The 20,188-nt window shown below is 43.7% G+C and overlaps 1 protein-coding gene across 1 annotated transcript in view; it reads left to right on the top strand.

Moving 5' to 3' along the window:
- LOC137416634 (fibroblast growth factor receptor 3) overlaps positions 1-13,394 on the top strand; it is a 72,051-nt gene extending 58,657 nt beyond the window's left edge. The window contains exons 10-16 of the mRNA XM_068102283.2: positions 1,799-1,909; positions 3,152-3,345; positions 3,563-3,685; positions 6,006-6,076; positions 9,058-9,195; positions 9,900-10,005; positions 11,937-13,394. Of these exons, the coding sequence (XP_067958384.1) occupies positions 1,799-1,909; positions 3,152-3,345; positions 3,563-3,685; positions 6,006-6,076; positions 9,058-9,195; positions 9,900-10,005; positions 11,937-12,113 (920 nt within the window). The 3' untranslated portion in view covers positions 12,114-13,394. The remainder of the gene's footprint in view (positions 1-1,798; positions 1,910-3,151; positions 3,346-3,562; positions 3,686-6,005; positions 6,077-9,057; positions 9,196-9,899; positions 10,006-11,936) is intronic.
- The last annotated feature ends 6,794 nt before the right edge of the window (positions 13,395-20,188 follow it).

Here is a 20,188-nt window from a genome sequence, read left to right as displayed (position 1 = left end):
AAAAACGAGAAGAAAATCCGATGAAAGTTGCCGTTTATAGAACGAAATGAATTCTCAAATGCCTGTAACTTCAAGGCCATTGAGTCTCTCTCACGCCTTTATCTCCAATCTAACTCACCATATGATTTCATTTTTATCGATGGTTTTAGAGTCGGTGTCAGCAATAATTGAGAACATTCCACACACGCGGGAAAATGCAGATATATTTTTTAAAATCGCGTCATGGTGTATCATACACCGCCTAACATGACACCGACGGCAACGTGTCGATACATATTAAAAATTCGATATATCATTTCATTTTTCACAGTCGCTAACATAGTTTTCGACTCGGTTGAAAAAAAACGGGAAGGAAATCCAATGAAAGTTGCCGTTTATAGAACGAAATGAATTCTCAAACGCCTGTAACTTCAACTTCAAGGCCATTGAGTCTCTCTCACGCCTTTATCTCCAATCTAACTCACCATATGATTTCATTTTTATCGATGGTTTTGGACTCGGTGTCAGCAATAATTGAGAACATTCCACACACGCGGGAAAATGCAGAGATATATTTTTAAAAATCGCGTCATGGTGTATCATACACCGCCCAACATGACACCGACGGCAACGTGTCGATATATATTAAAAATTCGCTTTTGCTTTTGTCACATATTATGTGAAATAACTAAATTCACACCATTTCTGGATCTGATGACTTGCCAGTAACCATTTTGTAAAAATGAATGTGCAGCATATAACTCAATATGTCGAAATGTCACACACATCCATGCCCGTGGGATTCCCACGGGTGACCCCGCTAGTATATATATATTCCACTTTAACATTATGGGGGATTACATGTAGATCAGTGACAAAAAAAAACTCAATTGAATCCATTTTCAATTCAGGCTGTAACAAACAAAATACGAAAAAAGTTAAGGGGTGTGAATACTTTCTGAAGGTGCTGTAGGGTCAGATAAATGGACTGGTGATAAAAACAGGGGCTTAGGTCATTTTTTAGTATTCATGTTACAGTACAGCATGACCAGGTGGACATGCACAATGACCCCACTCCCACCAGGTGGCGATATGTTATACAAATATACTATGTGATTTTGTCATAATCCATCCACAACTTTTTGAAATATCATACTATGCAGTACTGTATATCGTTGCTGGCCGCATATCTCAATGGTGAAGAATGACTTCAATAATTAAAAAATTCTCGGATTCGGATCTTCACCAAAATCGAACCATTTCATTCTTATCACACAACCAACCTGTCCACCAAATTTCGTCCAAATCCGTCCACAACCTTTTGAGATATCCTGCTCACAGACGGACAAACAGACAGACAGGGGTGAAAACATAAGGTGGATGGAGGTAAAAATGTATTCAAATCTGATGTTTTTGATGAAAATTTTAATAAAACAACAACATTTCTGCAAAACAATTACAGAGAGAGCTTGTTTAGTTAGCTTCAAGTAACCAAAGGTAAAGCAACATGACAACACAATTATCACAGTGCATGCTTTTCATTTGTTTTGGAGAGTGGTGGCACTTTTATATTGAGAAACTCACTTGGTATCAAGTTTGAATAATGTTGTGGGCAAATGAGGTCATAGTCTCAAAGGTATCTCAAAGTATCTCACTTCTGGGATCCAGGTGTTGAAGATGTTTATGCATGTGATAGCCATCTTGCATCCAGTCTTTACACATGTTAAGTTATAAGCCCTTGGAACCTTTAAGGCCTGTTTTTTCTTGCATGATTGCTACTGCCATAAAATTTACGCAGACCGACTGCATTTCCTCACAGATGACGCCACTGACAAGGAATTATCAGACCTGGTATCTGAGATGGAGATGATGAAGGTTATTGGAAAACACAAAAATATCATCAACCTTATTGGGGCCTGCACCCAAGATGGTAAGATACTCATTTATTTTTGAAATCTTGGGTTTAAAATTGCTGAAGTCAGAGATCTTTGTTTTTGGATTGGCAGGATGGCCTAGATGTACACACACACTGACCTCTAAGCTGCCTAGCCTGGGTTTGAATCTTGTCACAGATATAAACTGTAATCCTGGTGTTTCAGAGGCAGGGTGATTCATCAATGCATGTGCCATCCATCGGGTGGATGTTAATCAGGCGTCTCATCTGGTGGACGTTAAAGATCCCATGGAGGCGAGCTATCGCTGGCACCACTACCGAGTTACATATTCTTGCCCTAACCTTAGTCGAACGTCAAGTCTGGCCATCCAGTTCATGAAAGACTCAGGCCAAGCTCTGCTCGACCAACTGACACGTAAAACATAAAACATATGATAAAGGGAGCGGGAGACAAGATGGAGAGAAGTCGGTATTTCAAAAAAGTGTATCTAGGGTGAATTAACGGGGGTAGAAAAGATCAAGGTTTTGGATGGGGGAAGATAAGAGATGGTGGTGAACTGCTGTTTTGAAGACCTGGAGGGAGGAGTGGGGATTGAAGAGAATGAGGGAGTTTGTTCCAGAGGCAAGAGAAAAGAGGAATGAATGAGTGAAGGTGACCAGAGAGTCTTTATTTTGGCAGTTTAACCATCAGAGGGTTGCTGGCAGATCTTGTGCGACCTGTAGGAATATTTGGGGGACAGAGCACAGACAGAGCTGGGGGAGCAAGGCCGGAGAGGAGTCGGTAGAAGACAGAAAGACCACCAAGCAAGCTTTCGACTCATTCCATCCAGCGGTTCATGAGTGCATCATAAGTCAAACACACAAACACTTCTCGTTATGTTAAAACACAAGTTTGACGTGGCGGTTCCAACCTCCGGCAGTATGAGTTTTTTTTTTTTTTTTGGCGTGGCAGTCTTCACAGTGGTCATCATGCTCCGCATCTCTGCTTTGGTGTTTTCTCTCTGGCACCATAATGCTAATAATAAAACATGTTTAGCATGGCAGGTTCACCTTCTGGAAAAAAACAATTGTAACTGCCTAAAACCCCGTGCACACCCCGACCGAGTGCAAACTGCAGTTTTCAACTCAATCCGTCCATTGGTTCAGGAGTGCATACAAGTGAAACAAACAAACAACAAACAGACACTCTCTAATTATATCGAGTATGATTCATGTTTAAGGTTTCTAACACTAGGACAGTTCTTTTGGGATTTCATTAAGTACGTTCCTTGTGTGCAGGTCCTCTGTACGTCATTGTAGAATACGCGTCAAAAGGGAATCTACGAGAATACCTCCGGGCACGCCGCCCATCTGGCATCGGATATTCATTTGATGTTAGACCTGAACAGCTGGGTGAACAGCTCACTTTCAAGGACCTGGTATCTTGTACGTACCAGGTGGCACGGGGAATGGAGTACCTGGCTTCAAAAAAGGTAGGCCACATGAGCTATTTTTTCACGTTTTCAAAAGGTTCTCAATCTTGTTCTCGTGTTGTTGTTATTCCTTTCAAAAGGAAAAAAAAAAAAATTCAAAATTTCTTTCCAAACGGTGGTCACATGTCATATATTTCATTACAGTTTGTGCTTTTCACATTGAGCACATATACATTAACCAGATGTACAAACCCAATACCTGTTTCTCCATCCATAGTGTATTCACCGAGACTTGGCAGCGAGGAACGTGCTCGTCACGGAGGAAAATGTCATGAAGATCGCTGATTTCGGCCTTGCCAGGGATGTACATAACATCGACTATTACAAAAAGACAACCAATGTAAGTAGTTACAAGTGTTAGCACTTCCCTAAGCATCTCGATAACATGTAAACCTAAAAGAACAATTTTGTACTGTAGTTGCAATATTCCTCTGTCACTGTCAGAATCATTTCTACTTGATGTTGTCATTAAAATTGCTTTATTGGGTAAATTGATTTATTGGAGCGAGACATGGGTAATGAACGTAGAGCAGCAACGAAGGCTGGAAAGGGTGGAAATGTGAATGGTTCGGTGGATGTGCGGAGTATCATTGAGAGAGAGGAAGACAAATGATGAATTGCGAAAGATGATGGGAATAGAGCCTGTGATTGATGCTGTGAAGAGGAACAGGTTGAGATGGTTTGGTCTTGTGTTGAGGAAGGATGAAAGTGACTGGTTGAGAAGAGTGAGGGAAATGAATGTAGAAGGAAGTCGAGGACGGTGAAGACCGAGAAAGACTTGGCTAAAGATGGTGGAAGAAGAAATGCGGGCAAGGGGTTTAACAAGGGGAGATGCAGAAAATAGGGCAAAATGGAGAAGATTGTCATGGGGCCCGCAAGGCTAACCCCCGCTCTAGCAGGGAAAATGGCCTTAAAATGCCTGTTGTTGTTGTTGTTTGTCATCATTAAAATTAAAATTTACTCTAATGAAACAGAAAACCAAATACTGCATTGGGGTCATCAGAAGGAACCAAAAGAAAAAAGAAAAAAAAGTAGACAACAAAGATGGAGTCATCAGGAGGAACCTGGATAGGATTCGAGGTTCAGCTGGTACTCCTCGACCCTCAGTAATTGTATCTTTGTCAATTGTGCTACTGGTAAAATATTCAAGAGGAGTACAGTTTGTATTTCCTTACTTAATCAAACATGTGCACATCTTAAACCCTGGACATGTGATTTTGTACCTTAAGTACTATATGTACCTTAAGTATGTACCTTAAGATTTTTGTACTATATGTACCTTAATAAATTAATTCTCGTTTCAACTGTGCATGAAAAAGTTTGGGGCTAACCCTCACTGAAACTTACCGTGGCTCCACCCATGACTCCGTCCGCCATGCTTGCTACGGCTATCTTCCAGGGATGGACGTGAGATAGCACAAACAGTTAAGGGTTTTTGATCATTAGGAAGGGCAGAGAGTTTATTTAATGAGCTCAGGCTGAGACTGAGGAGACAGAGATAGAGAAGACAAGTAACCAAAAGAGTGTCTTCCTGTAATCTATTTGCGCATCTCATTGTGTGCCTTCATGTGTGCTCTTTTGCTGAGTCTGTATGTCCTTGTCTGGACCATGTGCTCTTGTGGACATCATTTAGAACTGTTGCTGTGTTTCCTCCCTCTCGCTGCAATCATCCATATGCCTCAATTCCATAGATAATGGAAATCTTCTTCTTCGTTCATATGCAGCACAAGGCTTTAGGGTAGCATCATTAGCTGAGGTGTAACTGTGCTGCTGATGCATCGCCCTCTCTGTAGGTTAGAGCAGGAATTTGGTATTTGGACATGGTGCAGGTGATAGCTCGCCTACTCTTCACGAAGGACACCTTGGGATCTTTAACGTCCACCAACGAATCCTGGCAGACGAGACGCCTGTTTAACGTCCATCCAAGGGAGTTAAAACACAGGCTAGACAGCTTAGAGGTGGGTGTGCATACCTGTAGGTTATCTTGTCATCCCTAGAAAATGTAAATAAAAGGCATGCGCTTCACTCTCAGGTGGTGGCTACACATGGTAGGAGCTCACTGGTTGTCTCAGGGTCTCATCAATGGAAATTGACACATAATCTAACACTCAATGGAGATTGACACATCATCTAACACTCAATGGAGATTGACAGAATCAGGACAAAAGGCATTAGAGACCAACATCTGGCAGTTTCACCTGGAATAGTCTGAAGTAGCACATTACATTTGAAGTTAATAATTTAATTCGTACCATTTCTAAGTTAATCTGCAAAATGCACAATTAGGCTTAGCTGTGCTTGGAGAAAAGGCCAACTTATCAAGGATCAAATGTCATGTGTATGAAGCCTGAAAAACACTTGCTTTGTTCCCCTAAAGACAACATTTTATAAAGTAATGGCAGATAGTCTTGCTTGGCCCCATAGTTCCCTTCACCCCATAGTTTTTTTTGTCTTGTCTTATGCCTTGAGGTACAGAGGTGCATATGCTTACTTTCCTCTTATGTAAGAACGGTTTGCAACTAATCATATAACACACTCTTTGTGGCATTCGGAATGTCCATGCGTCACTCCTGGTCTCCTCAAAGAGACGTGCTTCTTCAGGATAGTGTGCAAGTGTGGGGTTTGAGTGTGGGTCTGTTTTAATGCCGTGTATCCAACAGGGTCGCTTACCAGTCAAGTGGATGGCTCCTGAGGCATTGTTTGACCGAGTCTACACACATCAGTGTGACGTGTGAGTTTGACATATCAAACAGTTAATTGTGCTCTAAGGAGTGATCTTCAGCATGCTAATAACCATTCAAACTCTGGGTTTGCCCTGCAGTGGCTTGTGGCTATTAAAGACACAATGAAAATTTTTGAAAAGAGTTGTGCACCCTGGACAAATTCCAAATCCATCACATAAACTACTCAGGCATTGGATCAGAAGGGTAGCTGCATCTCAGTAATGATGCAACAAGCATTCAAAATTTGCATCTATTTGATAGATATGTTGGAACCCATCTGTGGATCGGTCCCATCGACCGATGGGTCTGACCCGTTTGCGGATCCGCAGATGGGCGACCCATCTGTGGATCCGCAAACGGGTCAGACCCATCGCTGAGGGCCTCATAGAATCACATAGGGCCTCATAGAATCACACTGAGGGCCTCATAGAATCACATAATGCGTTATTGTGTTTATATAATTGACAATGCCCCGATTACGAAGCCACACCTTCATCTTTAGCTTTGGGGTGATTAAGGCATGCCAGGAATTGATATATAAACAATGGAGAGCTGAGTCTGCCAGTGCCACCAGCGAAGTAGACCAGCGTTTTTAAATGGAGCGACATTATCTTATTTTTATCTTATCGACAAACGGTTATCGACAAACCACATGTCACGGACTGCTTTATAAACATTTATGACATAAATTGCTTATTTTTAGGTTCAAATAAACATACTCATCCACCATTGATGCATACACATTCCTTCAAGGTGAACAACACATCCGCAGATGGCGCAGACCCATCAGCCGATGGGTCTGCATTGTCATTTCTCGTGCATCCACAGATGGGTCGCCCATCTGCGGATCCGCAAACGGGTCAGACTCATCGGCCGATGGGACCGATCCACAGATGGGTTCCAACAGATATACAGTGGGGTGCAAAAGTACGAGTCCAGTAGGAAATTTACTAATTGAGGCGTGATAACAAAATAAATCATTGTAATACAAAATCAGAAACACTTTCCAGGGATTTCCATGAACTCTTAAGGATACAACACTTATTATTATAGGAAAATTCAAATCTGTGTTCACATATAATGAATAATCAGTGTGACCCACTTTTGACTTGAGAACTGCCTCAATTCCATTTTGGATTGATTTAATTAGTTTATGGATTATGTTTGAGTCAATCTTTTCCAAACAGTGTTGTGTTGTTGTAATGCTTGAGCATAGTCAGACTGCTCACGTCATTTTCGATGTCTCTCAAATGTATTCACCTTTCATTTATTCTGTTAAGGTAAAGTGTCAGTCAATAATAACTATAACTAAATTGTTCATAGAACACAGTCAATAGAGGCGCAAAGCGCCCCTCCCTTTATATGGAATGGTTTCTCTGTATGCAACTTTAACACAGGGATGAAAATTCATTTCTCGGCTTCTACTGGACACAATCGGCTGCAAATTTCAGAAGTAAATGCTTTGTACGTCGAGGTAATATGTTCCAAATTTCAGCAACTTCTGTTTCCACATTCTTGAGTTGTATTTAGAAAACTCTCAAAATCACCTTGGTGTCTGTCCGTCCGTCCGCCCAAAATGTGTTGGCGCTCATATCTCAAGGACTATACATTGAAATTAGCTGAAACTTGGAATATACATCGGCCAATAGGTCTAGTTAATGGCTTTTAAAACAAATTCCACCTAAGTGCCATCGTTTTTGCTTCTCAGTCAAAATCCTTGTAACAAAGATTTAACCTGCTGGCCCAATGGCTTAATGGATTGTTGGGGGGAAATGCCAGGGGCATAGAAAAGGCCCCTTTATATGGTATATGTCATGTGACAAACTATAGAAAAGAAGGGACATTCCATAGCCCGTAGAAAATGCCAAACAATAGAAAAGAAGGGACATTCATGGCTTGTGGAAAATACCAGGTGATAGAAAATAATGGACATTCAAAAAAACTCGTGTGCATGCTGGACTACCCTTGTGTTCTTAGGAGGAACCAAGTAATGCTCAAGAAAAGTTCGTATAAAGGGGCGCCAATTTGATTCATACAGTTCAAAAACTTTACGTACTGACAGGTTTTAACCTATATATGTAGTGCGCCCCTTTATATGAACATATTTTGCATGTAGAACATAGTGTGCCACCTCCCCACACTTTTTGCCTCACGTGCATGGGGTAATAAACTAGAACGGCACTCAATAGAGCGCATACCTCCGCCAGACTGAAAGTTTAAGTTTTGTATCACACTGATACGCAAGATCTGCATCCACACCTGAACCAAAATGTAATCGGCTTGTTCTTGTCATCTACCCAACTCATCCACAAGTTTTGTCCGAATCCAGCCATAACTTTTTGACTTATCCTGCTCACAAATAAATAGACAACAAGCGTGAAAACATAACCCCCATCCACCTATGGTGGAGGTAATTTTAAAAATACGATGCATATCTTCAATATCATGACAAATTTGTGTTTGAAAAAAAGCTTGGCATTGATTTCAGTAGACATACTTTTTCACCCCACTGTATATCTAACTACTTGATAATTTGCATTGCATTGTACCTGTTTCATACAAGAGTATTGCAACTGTAGACTAACTTCAGCTTTAAAAAGTACTCTGCACGCATCGAAGAACACTAAGTGAAGCACTTGCTTCCTGAGTTACCACACAGCAAAAGGCTAGAAGCAGAATTGGCATAAATTAGGTAGACACATATTTCGAGTGCCGATCCCCCTGAACACTATGGTAAAGAGGCTCTACATTTGTGATTTGGCTTTACAGTTTCCTGTAATCTGGATACAGTGGTAGCATGTAGGTTGTCAGTTCAAAGCCACCTGAAGGCAACCGTGTTAAGGATTTGGAGTGTAATATTTAGAAAGTTAAGCTTGTCTATAGAGAATTGCATTGCAACGATCAGATTGTCAGTAAAAACCTAACGTGGCTCAATGAATGACCTTCAGATGACCTTCCCACTTTCTTTCTTTTTTCTCTGAAATGACAGCTGGTCGTTTGGAGTGTTGTTGTGGGAGATCTTTACACTCGGTGGTTCACCTTACCCAGGAATCCCTGTTGAAGAGCTTTTCAAGCTTCTCAAAGAAGGACACCGAATGGACAAGCCAAGCAACTGTCCCAAAGAACTGTACGTATTTAAAACCACTTCCTGTTTCTGTTCAAGTAAAGTGCATTCAGGTCTAACATACTCTTAGAGACCCTCGTGTGTAGGTGTAATTGCGTAACAATGGGGGAAATGGGGTACATTGGGACATCAGCCCCTTGAGCAGCTATTATTGACCAGGGATATCAGCATTAAGTAACAACTTGGACAATGTTGTTCATGATATGAAATGCCGACATTCCCATCATGTTAAGCGCCAATGCATTGGCACTTATTGACCAAAATATTGGCCATTTTGACGTCACTATCATGACAGGTCCTTCGCTTACCTTAGTTGGTGTACGTTAGAGATCCTAAGGTATCTTTCGCAAAGAGGAGACGAGCTATCCTGCCCCACCGAACTCCATTAGCAGCACAGCTGTGTTCCTAACAATGATGCAAACCAGCAGTCATGTGATGCACACAAATAAATAAATTGTGTATTGGTGCCTTTTGACCAAATTCCAAATCCATGCTGAGCATCTGTCTGCAAATAAATGACCAGTCACCCCAAAATGTAAGCATTATCCTGCAAACTACTTCGGTACCTACTTTCGTATCAGAAAAAGTGCTCCACACATCATGTGCCTGATTGTTTGTGGTGCAGGAGTCAAAATATATGTGAATGTTTGCACTTTTTCATTGCCTTTCCACAATGTTTTGCTGACGGTCATTTCACCTGCCTGCAGATATGTGATCATGCGTGCTTGTTGGGCTGCAGCGCCATCACAAAGGCCTACGTTCAAACAGCTTGTGGAGAGCTTTGATCGTATTCTCAGCCTCACTGCTCAAGAGGTGAAAAACATCTTGCACAAGACTGAGCTGTCCTCCATTCCCCTTCAATAATTCATACAACTCATAATATATACAGTATATATATATATAAGGAATTGACATTTAAATTATTTTACTGCTCAGTGTGCTATTTGTTTATTTTACCAATGTATATATATATATATATATATATATATATATATATATATATATATATATATATATATATATATATATATATATATATATATATATATATATGTATATATATATATATATATATATATATATATATATATATATATATATATATATGTATATATATATATATATATATATATATATATATATATATATATATATATATATATATATATATATATATATATATATATAATGTACACTACATGACCAAAAGTATATAGACACCCAAATATCGAACATCTCATTCCAAAATCATGGGCTAATATGTATGGTATGTATGGAGTATGAAGAATTCTAATTATAGTAACATTATGATTGAATGAAATGAATGAATGATCGTTTTATGATTATAGAAAGCTAATATGTAGTAACGAATCTGCATGGAGTTGCCCCCCCCCCCCCCCCCTTTGCTGCTAAAACAGCCTCCACTATTCTGGGAAGGCTTTCCACTAGATGTTGGAACATTGCTGCGGGGATTTGCTTCCATTCAGCCACAAGATCATTAGTGAGGTCGGGCACTGATGTTGGGCGACTAGGTCTGGCTCGCTGTCGGCGTAACAATTCATCCCGAAGGTGTTCTATGGGGTTGAGGTCAGGGCTCTGTGCAGGCCAGTCAAGTACTTCCACACCGATCTCGACAAACCATTTCTGTATGGACCTCGCTTTGTGCACGGGGGCATTGTCATGCTGAAACAGGAAAGAGCCTTCCCCAAACTGTTGCCACAAAGTTGGAAGCACACAATCGTCTAGAATGTCATTGTATGCTGTAGCATTAATATTTCCCTTCACTGTAACTAAGTGGCCTAGCCCGAACAATGAAAAACAGCCCCAGATCATTATTCTTCCTCCACCAAACTTTACACTTGGCACTATGCATTCGGGCAGGTAGCGTTCTCCTGGCATTTGCCAAACCCAGTTTCCTCCGTTGGACTGGCAGATGGTGAAATGGGATTCATCACTCAAGAGAACACGTTTCCACTGCTCCAGACTCCAATGGCGACGAGCTTTAAACCACTCCAGCCGACACTTGGCATTGCACATGATGATCTTAGGCTTGTGTGCGGCTGCTCGGCCATGGAAACCCATTTCATGAAGCTCCCGATGAACAGTTATTGTGCTGACATAGCTTCCATCTGCAGTTTGGAACTCGGTAGTGAGTGTTGCAACCAAGGACAGACGATTTTTACGCGCTACGTGCGTCAGCACTCGGTGGTCCCGTTCTGTGAACTGGTGTGCTCTACCACTTTGCGGCTGAGCTGTTGTTGCTCATAGTCATTTTCACTTCACAATAACAGCATGTACAGTTGACCGGGGCCGCTCTAGTATGGCAGAAATTTGACAAACTGACTTGTTGGAAAGGTGGCATCCCATGACGGTGCCATGTTGAACGTCACGGAGCTCTTCAGTGCAGCCCATTCTACTGCCAATGTTTGTCTATGGAGATTGCATGGCTGTGTGCTTAATAATATATGCCTGTCAGCAATAGGTATGGCTGAAATAGCCGAATTTACTAATTAGAAGGGGTGTCCGCATACTTTTGGTCATGTAGTGTGTATGTATGTATGTATATATATATATACATATATATATATATATATATATATATATATATATATATATATATATATATATATATATATATATATATATATATATATATACTATATCATAGAGGTTGTGTGCAGTGTTCCATCAGTGTTTAAACACAAATAATCAGTTTACTTTCCCTGCCATACCATTTCCCACAGGAATACCTGGATCTTTGTGCTCCGCTGGAACAGTATTCACCGAGCCTCACGGACAGCCACAGCACGTGCTCCTCGGGCGATGACTCCGTCTTCTCTCATGAACCTCCACCAGATACCCCCTTCCCTCAAGAACCTTCTTCAGAAGACACTCCAGCTTCCGAAACCATACAAACTTAGCCCGATTCCAAATCCCTCACGTTCATCCATTTTTATCCTTTTACACCTCATTCTGCAAAGATTTCCACACACCTATTGCCCTGATAACCCAGCAACCCGAGGGACACCGCATGTTTTTCTCTATCTCCGCTGAATCTGCCTTAATCGCCTCTCCATCTCCTGTTGCCTTATGACGTAGCCGCATGCGGCCAGGTCTCTCCTCACTCGGGACGAGTCTGGCGAGTCAGTTTGACATCCCTACTCGTCTGGCCGATGGAGAATGCTAAATCACGGCACCACCTCATCTGTGGTCTGAGTTGCCTCAGTATCTCAAGCTCACCAGCATTTTGTATGAAGCCGCCATTTTGGACCAATCGAAGCCGCCATTTTGGACCTATCGTGACTCGGGGGAAAAAAAAGAGAAAATAAATAACAACTCAGAATTGCTTTCCACCTCAGCTAAGCCATATCAAAAAGAGTTTAAAGTATATATAATCTTTATTTTCTTTAAATTATATTTACCTGAGCCTGAGCTGCAAAGGTGGTTTAGGTTTTAATTTTTTTTTTTTTTTTATACATAGCCTGGTTTGAGAGGACTAGGGGTTGAGTGGTCACGGGTGAAGATAAATGAAAGTGAGGAACATGAGATTTTCAGTTTTTCCTTTCTTTTCAATGTGCACTCTCCCTCAAGGTGCGGTCACCTGTCGCCGTAATCCACACAGATCTCTGGGACTAACCGATGTCGGGCTAAGCCCGACCGATGCTTCTTCGAATCCATTTACGCGATAAGGCTCAAAACGCCACCTTGTAAATGTATAAATATATAATATATTATTAATTTTGTACTAAACATTAATAATTACAAATCCATTATAGTCTGTACATGGAAATGAGTCTAATAGTTTTATTTTTGCAAATCGAAGCGGCCATTCCTGCCGTGGTTTTTGGAGCAAAAACGGTAAGAATGTAAAACACAGTCACGTGTTGTTAACTCCAAACCGTCGTTCATGCATCGGACATATAGCTTATTATTTAACCTACACAAATGATCGTATACACCTATTTTAATATATACAGCCGTCGGTCCAGAGGTGCGGATGAGCATGAGCTGTTTTTGTTGGGACTTTGGATGTAAGCATCGCAAACATCACGACAACCTGAACAGTGTTCCTGTTTTAAAGTCTTGTTTATACTTACTGTGTATGTACATTCCAAACATTGTTAAGGGAAATGTTAAATGTCGATGGGAGAGACCCGACATCTAATTTATTGATAGTTTAAAATAAAAATGTTACAGTTTTATGCTGCTGGGTTTGTTTTCAATGATCGTGATAATTTCTTATTTATTATACCTTGAAGAAGCCTGGCGTTGGCTTAGCGGTTGTGGTGCCGGGTTGGGATTCTAGGATCCTGGGTTCGAATCCCAGCTTAGCGGTTGGGGTGCCGGGTTGGGATTCTAGGATCCTGGGTTCGAATCCCGGCTTAGCGGTTGGGGTGCGGGCTTGGGATCCTAGTGTTGTAAAAATGAGAGATACAACATTGTCCCAGATTGTGAGTTTAATTCTGAATCGATCTCTAGCAATACCTGTAAGACAATCATCAAGCAACATATCAATATTCAGCATTCATAGGAATCAGTAAAGGATTCGCAACTAGTACAAGCAAGCCTGGAACAAAGAGCAATACGCATCATCTAAGTATGCACAGCATTACACAGGGTAAATGTCACAGGAATGAGTCGTAGCACTGTCTGTCTGAGTTCTTATAACTGCCACGCAGCGGACAGAGACTGCATAACACCTGGGTTCAACTTAGGCACAATTTCATTACATTCTCCCCGGCGTTAAAACTACACTACCCCTAGTGGCGGAAATCAAGCTAGCAAGTCATAGCAGCGTAGAAACATCAGTTAGCAGCAGTCCGTGTGAGTCAGTCCAGCCATAGCGATCGGGGAGGCGTGCGTCTGATAGACGTCAGGAGCCCCAACCACGAGATCGAATTCCCCCGCATCAGAATATCCGCCTAACTCGGGTAACGGCGGTGGCTCCACAAAGCCATCCGGATCTGGCGCGTGTGGTGGTGGGGTAGACGGTAGGTTCTCCATTGTCGGATTAACCGTGCCGAAGTCCGGCCCGACAGTATCCCCGCATGGGGCGAGATGGCGCACCGAGACTGTAGACTCACGTCCATTGGGCATCAGCCCTCGGGCTGCTCGGGATTGGCTTGGAGGATACGGACCTTGTCAACGAGGGGGTCGTATTTACTCGAGCGAACCGCGCGTTTGAGGAAAGCCGGTCCGGGCTCAGCAAGCCAGCCCGGCAAAGGATGGGAACCGCCAGAACGTCGCGAAAAACTAAACATACGGTCGTGGGGAGTTTGATTAGTAGCAGTGCACAATAAAGTCCTGATCGAGCCGAGCGCCCCGGGTACCATCCAGGTCCATCGGTCGAGTCCGAGACTTTGGGACTTAAGGCCCAGAGTAATGGCTTTCCATATAATGCCATTAAATCGTTCCACCTGTCCATTCGCCTGTGGCCTATACAGAGTAGTATAGCAGGAAGCGATATTACGCTGAAGCAAGAATGCTCTCACATCCTGGGATAGGAACACCGCTCCACGATCAGTGTGCACATAGGCCGGATTCCCAAACATAGAAAACAATTCTTGCAGACACCAGATAACTGTGGCAGCAGACATATCCATGCACGGGAAAGCAAAGGGAAATCTGGAGAACTCATCAATTACCGTGAGAAGATAACGAGAACTACCCGAAGCCGAAGCCGGTATTCCCGGACAAGACGGTAGACACGAAGGTGGCAGGGGCCCTTTGAAGTCCATGGCCAAGCGCTCCCACGGCCGGGTAGCCTGGACTAGCGTACCCATCCGAGGGTTGTAGAAACGAGGTTTGAGTTCAGCACAAATGGAACAAGTGCGACATAGCCGACGAATATCCTCAATGGAGTAGGGCAAATTTTGATTGCACATGTAATGGGGTAAACGCGTCACGCCGGGATGGCACAATGTGTCATGAAGAACGCGCAGGTCCTCAAATGAGGTGAGACTCGCACACACCGGTGATAATGCATCTGCTACGAGGTTATCCCGCCCCGTACGATACCTGATAGTGTAACAAAAATTGGCTAACTCAATCCTCCAGCGAGTGATTTTCTCATTATTAATGCGCTGAGCATGACGAGTGTCGTACATAAAGGCAACACTTTGTTGATCTGTAATGATCTCAAAACATCGGCCAAGCAAATATGGCCGCCAGCGCCTGATAGACTCAATGATGGCGTATGCCTCCTTTTCAACAGATGAGTGTCTTCGTTCCACGGGGGAGAGGATCCTTGAAAAGAAGGCCACAGGTCGCCCCCCTTGAGAGAGTGTAGCAGCTATCGCGTGATCCGACGCATCGGTTTCCAAAACAAAGGACTTGTTTTCATCAATAGATGACACAGCAGCGCCAGCTATGTCGGACTTCAGGCCATGGAAAGCGGCCTTAGCAGCGTGAGCCATGTGGAACTCTTTGCAATCCACAAGGGGACGAAGCTTCTCAGAAAAATTTTGAACCCACTTCGAGTAATGAGCAAAAAGCCTGAGAGCACGCTTCAAAGAAGCTCGATCGAGTGGCGGGGCTATGTCGAGCAAAGGTCGTAGTAGCTCCTTGTCTGGAGTGATAGTGCCGTGGGTCACGGTGTACCCCAGGAGATCTATCGTTTGAGCGGAATAACGACATTTAGCCTCGTTCATAGTCAGACGGTACTTGTGCGCAATCTCGAGGAAGCGCTTTAGGTTAGCATCATGATGAGCTTGATCGTACCCACAAACCGTCAGATTATCCAGATAAACAAAGACATCGGTTAAGCCCTCCTTAGCGATAATGTCGTCCATAGCCCTTTGGAAGCAGGATAACCCCATTGGTGACCCAAAAATGCAGACGGGTGAACTGGTACAATCTCTGTCCGGATTCAAACCCGGTGTAGATGCGACCAGCCTCCGAGATTGGAATCTGATGATATGTGCTACGGAGATCTAAAGTACTGTATACCGAGTACTGTGTCACCTGACGAACCAGATAATCCATTCCTGGGAGCGGGTAGGCGTCCAATTGTGTAAACCGATTAATCGTCTGTGAATAGTCGATTACCAGGCGTTTGCGGTGCGTGTCGGTCTGCACCACCAAAACTTGGGCCCTCCAAGGCGATCGACTAAGTTTGATTATGCCCTCCTTTAATAGCCGCGCAGTCTCCTCAGCAATGAATTGCGTGTCAGCCCGCGAATAGCGTCACGATTTAACAGCAACCGGTGTACAGTCAGTAGTCATATTGGGAAACAGCGACAGTGGTTCAATTTTCATCCCTGCAAGAGCACACACAGCAAGAGTATCAGCACCACCAAATTCCATTTCCAAACGCCCATGCCGACGGAGAAAATCATGTCCCAACAACACTTCTGCGCATAATGCTGGTAAGACCATTAAGTGCACATCCGGAAATGGCCATTAATCACGAGCTTCAGTCGGCATTCCCCTCGAGTGCGGAGCTAAAGCCCTTGGGAAGCCATGAAAATCCTGCGTGTTGTCCCGAGAATCAGCCAGCCATGCTTCTGAACGAGTCGTAAATCGACATAACTATCAGTAGATCCCATAATGATTAAGGCATTTGCGTTCTGCCCTTCAATCATCAGTGGGATAACAGCGCTGGACAGTCCAGGCGGTCCTGTAGTCGTCGAGTCGTCCAGAGGGGGTGCTCGAGCCACGCGTGTAGACCCGACGCCAGCTAGCGTCGATTGTGAAGCCAAAGCCGAACGTGGCTTGGGCGATGAAATAATTCCCGTCAAGGGTATTCGAGCCGAGCGAGGCTTGCGCGGGGAGATGATCCCCGTCAAGGGCGTTCGAGCCAAGTGAGGCGCCGATTGTCTCGTCGACGTGTTGATCCTAGTCAAGGTCGTGCGAGCAGTGCTGGGCCCGCGCGGGGATGGGACCCCAATTAAGGTCGCGTGGGGCGCCGATTGTCTCTCGGGCGGAGAGAGAATCACATTCAAAGTCGAGCAAGTTCACCGGCCCCGTGACGAGCGACAAACCTATGCAAAGTGTCCTTTCGGCTCGAATACCCTTGACGGGAACACGAATGACACGTCGCTTCTTTTGCCAGACAAACTGCCCTTAAATGATTCCGGTTCCCGCAGAAAAAGCACTTAGCGTTACTTCCGGCTGAGGGAGCGGCCGCGGCGGCAGCTGTCACACTCGGGGCGAGGTCCTCGAGAGTATCCACTGGCCCCGATTCCGGTGAAGGTGCAGCATCTGTTTGCTCCGCGGTAGCTCTCTCCGGTCATGTTGCGCCGGTTAATCCCGCAGTGACGTACGGTCGATCGTACGCTTCGGCTTGAGTCTGAGCTTGATGGTACACGAGCGATAATTTATGAGCTTTTTCAAGTGTCAAATCTGGTTCTTCAAGTAATCTCTATCTAATGATAGGGGAATAAAATCCAGAAACAAAAGAATCTCTCATTAAATCATCACATACTTGTTCATATGTTCGTGTTTCAGTAGTACAGTCCTTCACTAATCGGCGAAGTTCTTGAACAACATGATCGATGGTCTCCGATTGGTCTTGTCACCGAGACGTGAGCAGATATCGAGTATAGACCATGCTCCGAGTCTTGATGTAGATTCGTCTCAATTCCTCCACGGCGGCGTCGTACGTACCGCACTGGGATATGTACGTGAATACTGTGTGATTCACGCGGGAATTCAGCACCGCGAGCTTGGTTACCCCTGTGAGCCCTTCCTGCGCTTCCAGATATCTGGTCAGTAGACTCAGCCAATGCAGGGGCTGGGCAGACGCGTCCGGCACCTGAGGGTCAGCTCCGAAGATCGGAACTTGTATCAACTTGTGAGTCATGGTGATCCCGTTCAAGACAAGAGAGGGATTCAGAATTAATTGTTGTAAAAACGAGCGTTACAACATTGTCCCAGATTGTGAGTTTAATTCTGAATCGATCTCTAGCAATATAGCAATACCTGTAAGACAATCATCAAGCAACATATCAATATTCAGCATTCATAGGAATCAGTAAAGGATTTGCAACTAGTACAAGCAAGCCTGGAACAAAGAGCAATACGCACCATCTAAGTATGCACAGCATTACACAGGATAAATGTCACAGGAATGAGTCGTAGCGCTGTCTGTCCAAGTTCTTATAACTGCCACACAGCCGACAGAGACCGCATAACACCTGGGTTCAACTTAGGCACAATTTCATTACACCTAGGATCCTTGGTTCGAATCCCGGCTTAGCGGTTGGGATCCTAGGATCCTGTGTTCGAATCCCGGCTTAGCGGTTAGGGTGCCGGGTTGGGATTCTAGGATCCTGGGTTCGAATCCCGGCTTAGCGTTTGGGGTGCCGGGTTGGGATCCTGGGTTAGAATCCCGGCTTAGCGGTTGGGATCCTAGGATCATGTGTTCGAATCCCAGCTTAGCGTTTGGGGTGCCAGCTTGGGATACTAGGATACTGGGTTTGAATCCCGGTCAATCGCTGAATTAACGCCAGCGCGGTTGACTCAGCCTGTCATCCTTCCGAGGTCGGCAAATTGAGCACCAGTTCACTGGTAATTCCCTGTGTGTTGCAAGAGGTGACTAACACGGTTGGTGGCAGGAAGGGCATCCGGCCATAAAACATTGCTTCAAAAAGGGGACCTCAGTGCCCAAAAAAGGCCAACCCCTGCTCTGCGGGGGAAAATTGCCTCTAAAGGTGGTTCATTATACTTTGAAGAACAAGCATTCTGAGTATTGTGCTGCAATACATGTCCCCTACCAAAGTTCAAAGTGCCATAACTTTGTCAAAAATGATCGAATATGCAAATTTATGCACGGTTGATGCTGGTTTTCAAACTTGATCTGAGGTATGCTGAGACACGTGTGTCACGCCTCGCCTCATTGATAAGCCCGCAAGGTCGCTCCGTGGAGCGGCCTGCACGTATTGCACTGTGTGAATTATATAATTCCAAACTCACGGTCTGAGGTAATAGCGATTCAAGAGATATCCATTTTTTTTTTTATATTTTCGTTCAATTAACGATATCTGCCAAACCACGTGACCTATCGCAAATTCCAAAAGAACATTTTAGTAGACTGACACGCTGAACAGATCTGTGAAGCTTCCCCTCGATTGGATCACAAATGAGGGAGGGGCTCGGTTTTAAAGGTTCATGCTTAAAAACGTCATAACTCTGAAACCATGTGATGCATGACGTCATGCTCGCTGACTTTTTTGTTCGTCATGGGTATGTGATTCTGCCTGCAAAGTTTGGCCTCGATCTGTTCAGCCGTTGCAGAGAAAAAGGGGTTTTCGTGTTTTCATGAAAAACAATATGGCGGCCGAAACACGTGACCTGTCACATCATAATTACCATCAAAATATTCTACAGACCAAGTCCCTCCTACGGTGAAAATTTGATCTCAATCTGTCCAATTATTGCAGAGAAAATGTTTTTTAAAGGAAATTAAAACTTAAAATGGCACTGAGTTAAGGATCATCAGAATTATCAGAATTACCAAAGTTCAAAGTGCATAACTTTGTCAAAAATGATCGAAACGTCGTGAAGTTCGAACTTGATCTGTAACTTATCATGAGGAAACCATGTGCCAAGTTTGAAATCATTAGCATTAAGCGTTTAGAAAAAAAGTCCGGAAAGCTGTTCTTTGCGTGACGGACTGACGGACTGACAGACGGAGGGACGGCGTGCAAACCTATAGTCCCCTCCGGTGTACACCGGTAGGGGACTAATAACAGAGTACACACACGTGCCTCGCGGTCCTGCAACTACCTGTACTCGCACGTTAGAAAATGAATGATATAATCTGTACTTTAACTTTAGTACTAAACATAATGATTTACCTTCGAGCAATCTAGGGGTTAATCTTAGGGACTCCCACGGTGTCTTTCGACAAAGAATAGGCGACTTATCGCCGGCATCCTGAACGAAATACAAAGATTCATGCGTTAACATACAGGGGGAGCTGCATCAGATGCACAGCCATCTTAACTACAGCAATGTTGCAAACATGCAGCCGCGCGTTGCGTATAAAGAAAGG

Source organism: Myxine glutinosa, chromosome 3, assembly GCF_964187855.1.
Source record: "Myxine glutinosa chromosome 3, kmMyxGlut1.1, whole genome shotgun sequence".
In the NCBI taxonomy this organism is placed as follows: domain Eukaryota; kingdom Metazoa; phylum Chordata; class Myxini; order Myxiniformes; family Myxinidae; genus Myxine; species Myxine glutinosa.
This window is presented reverse-complemented; position numbering and strand designations above follow the sequence as displayed.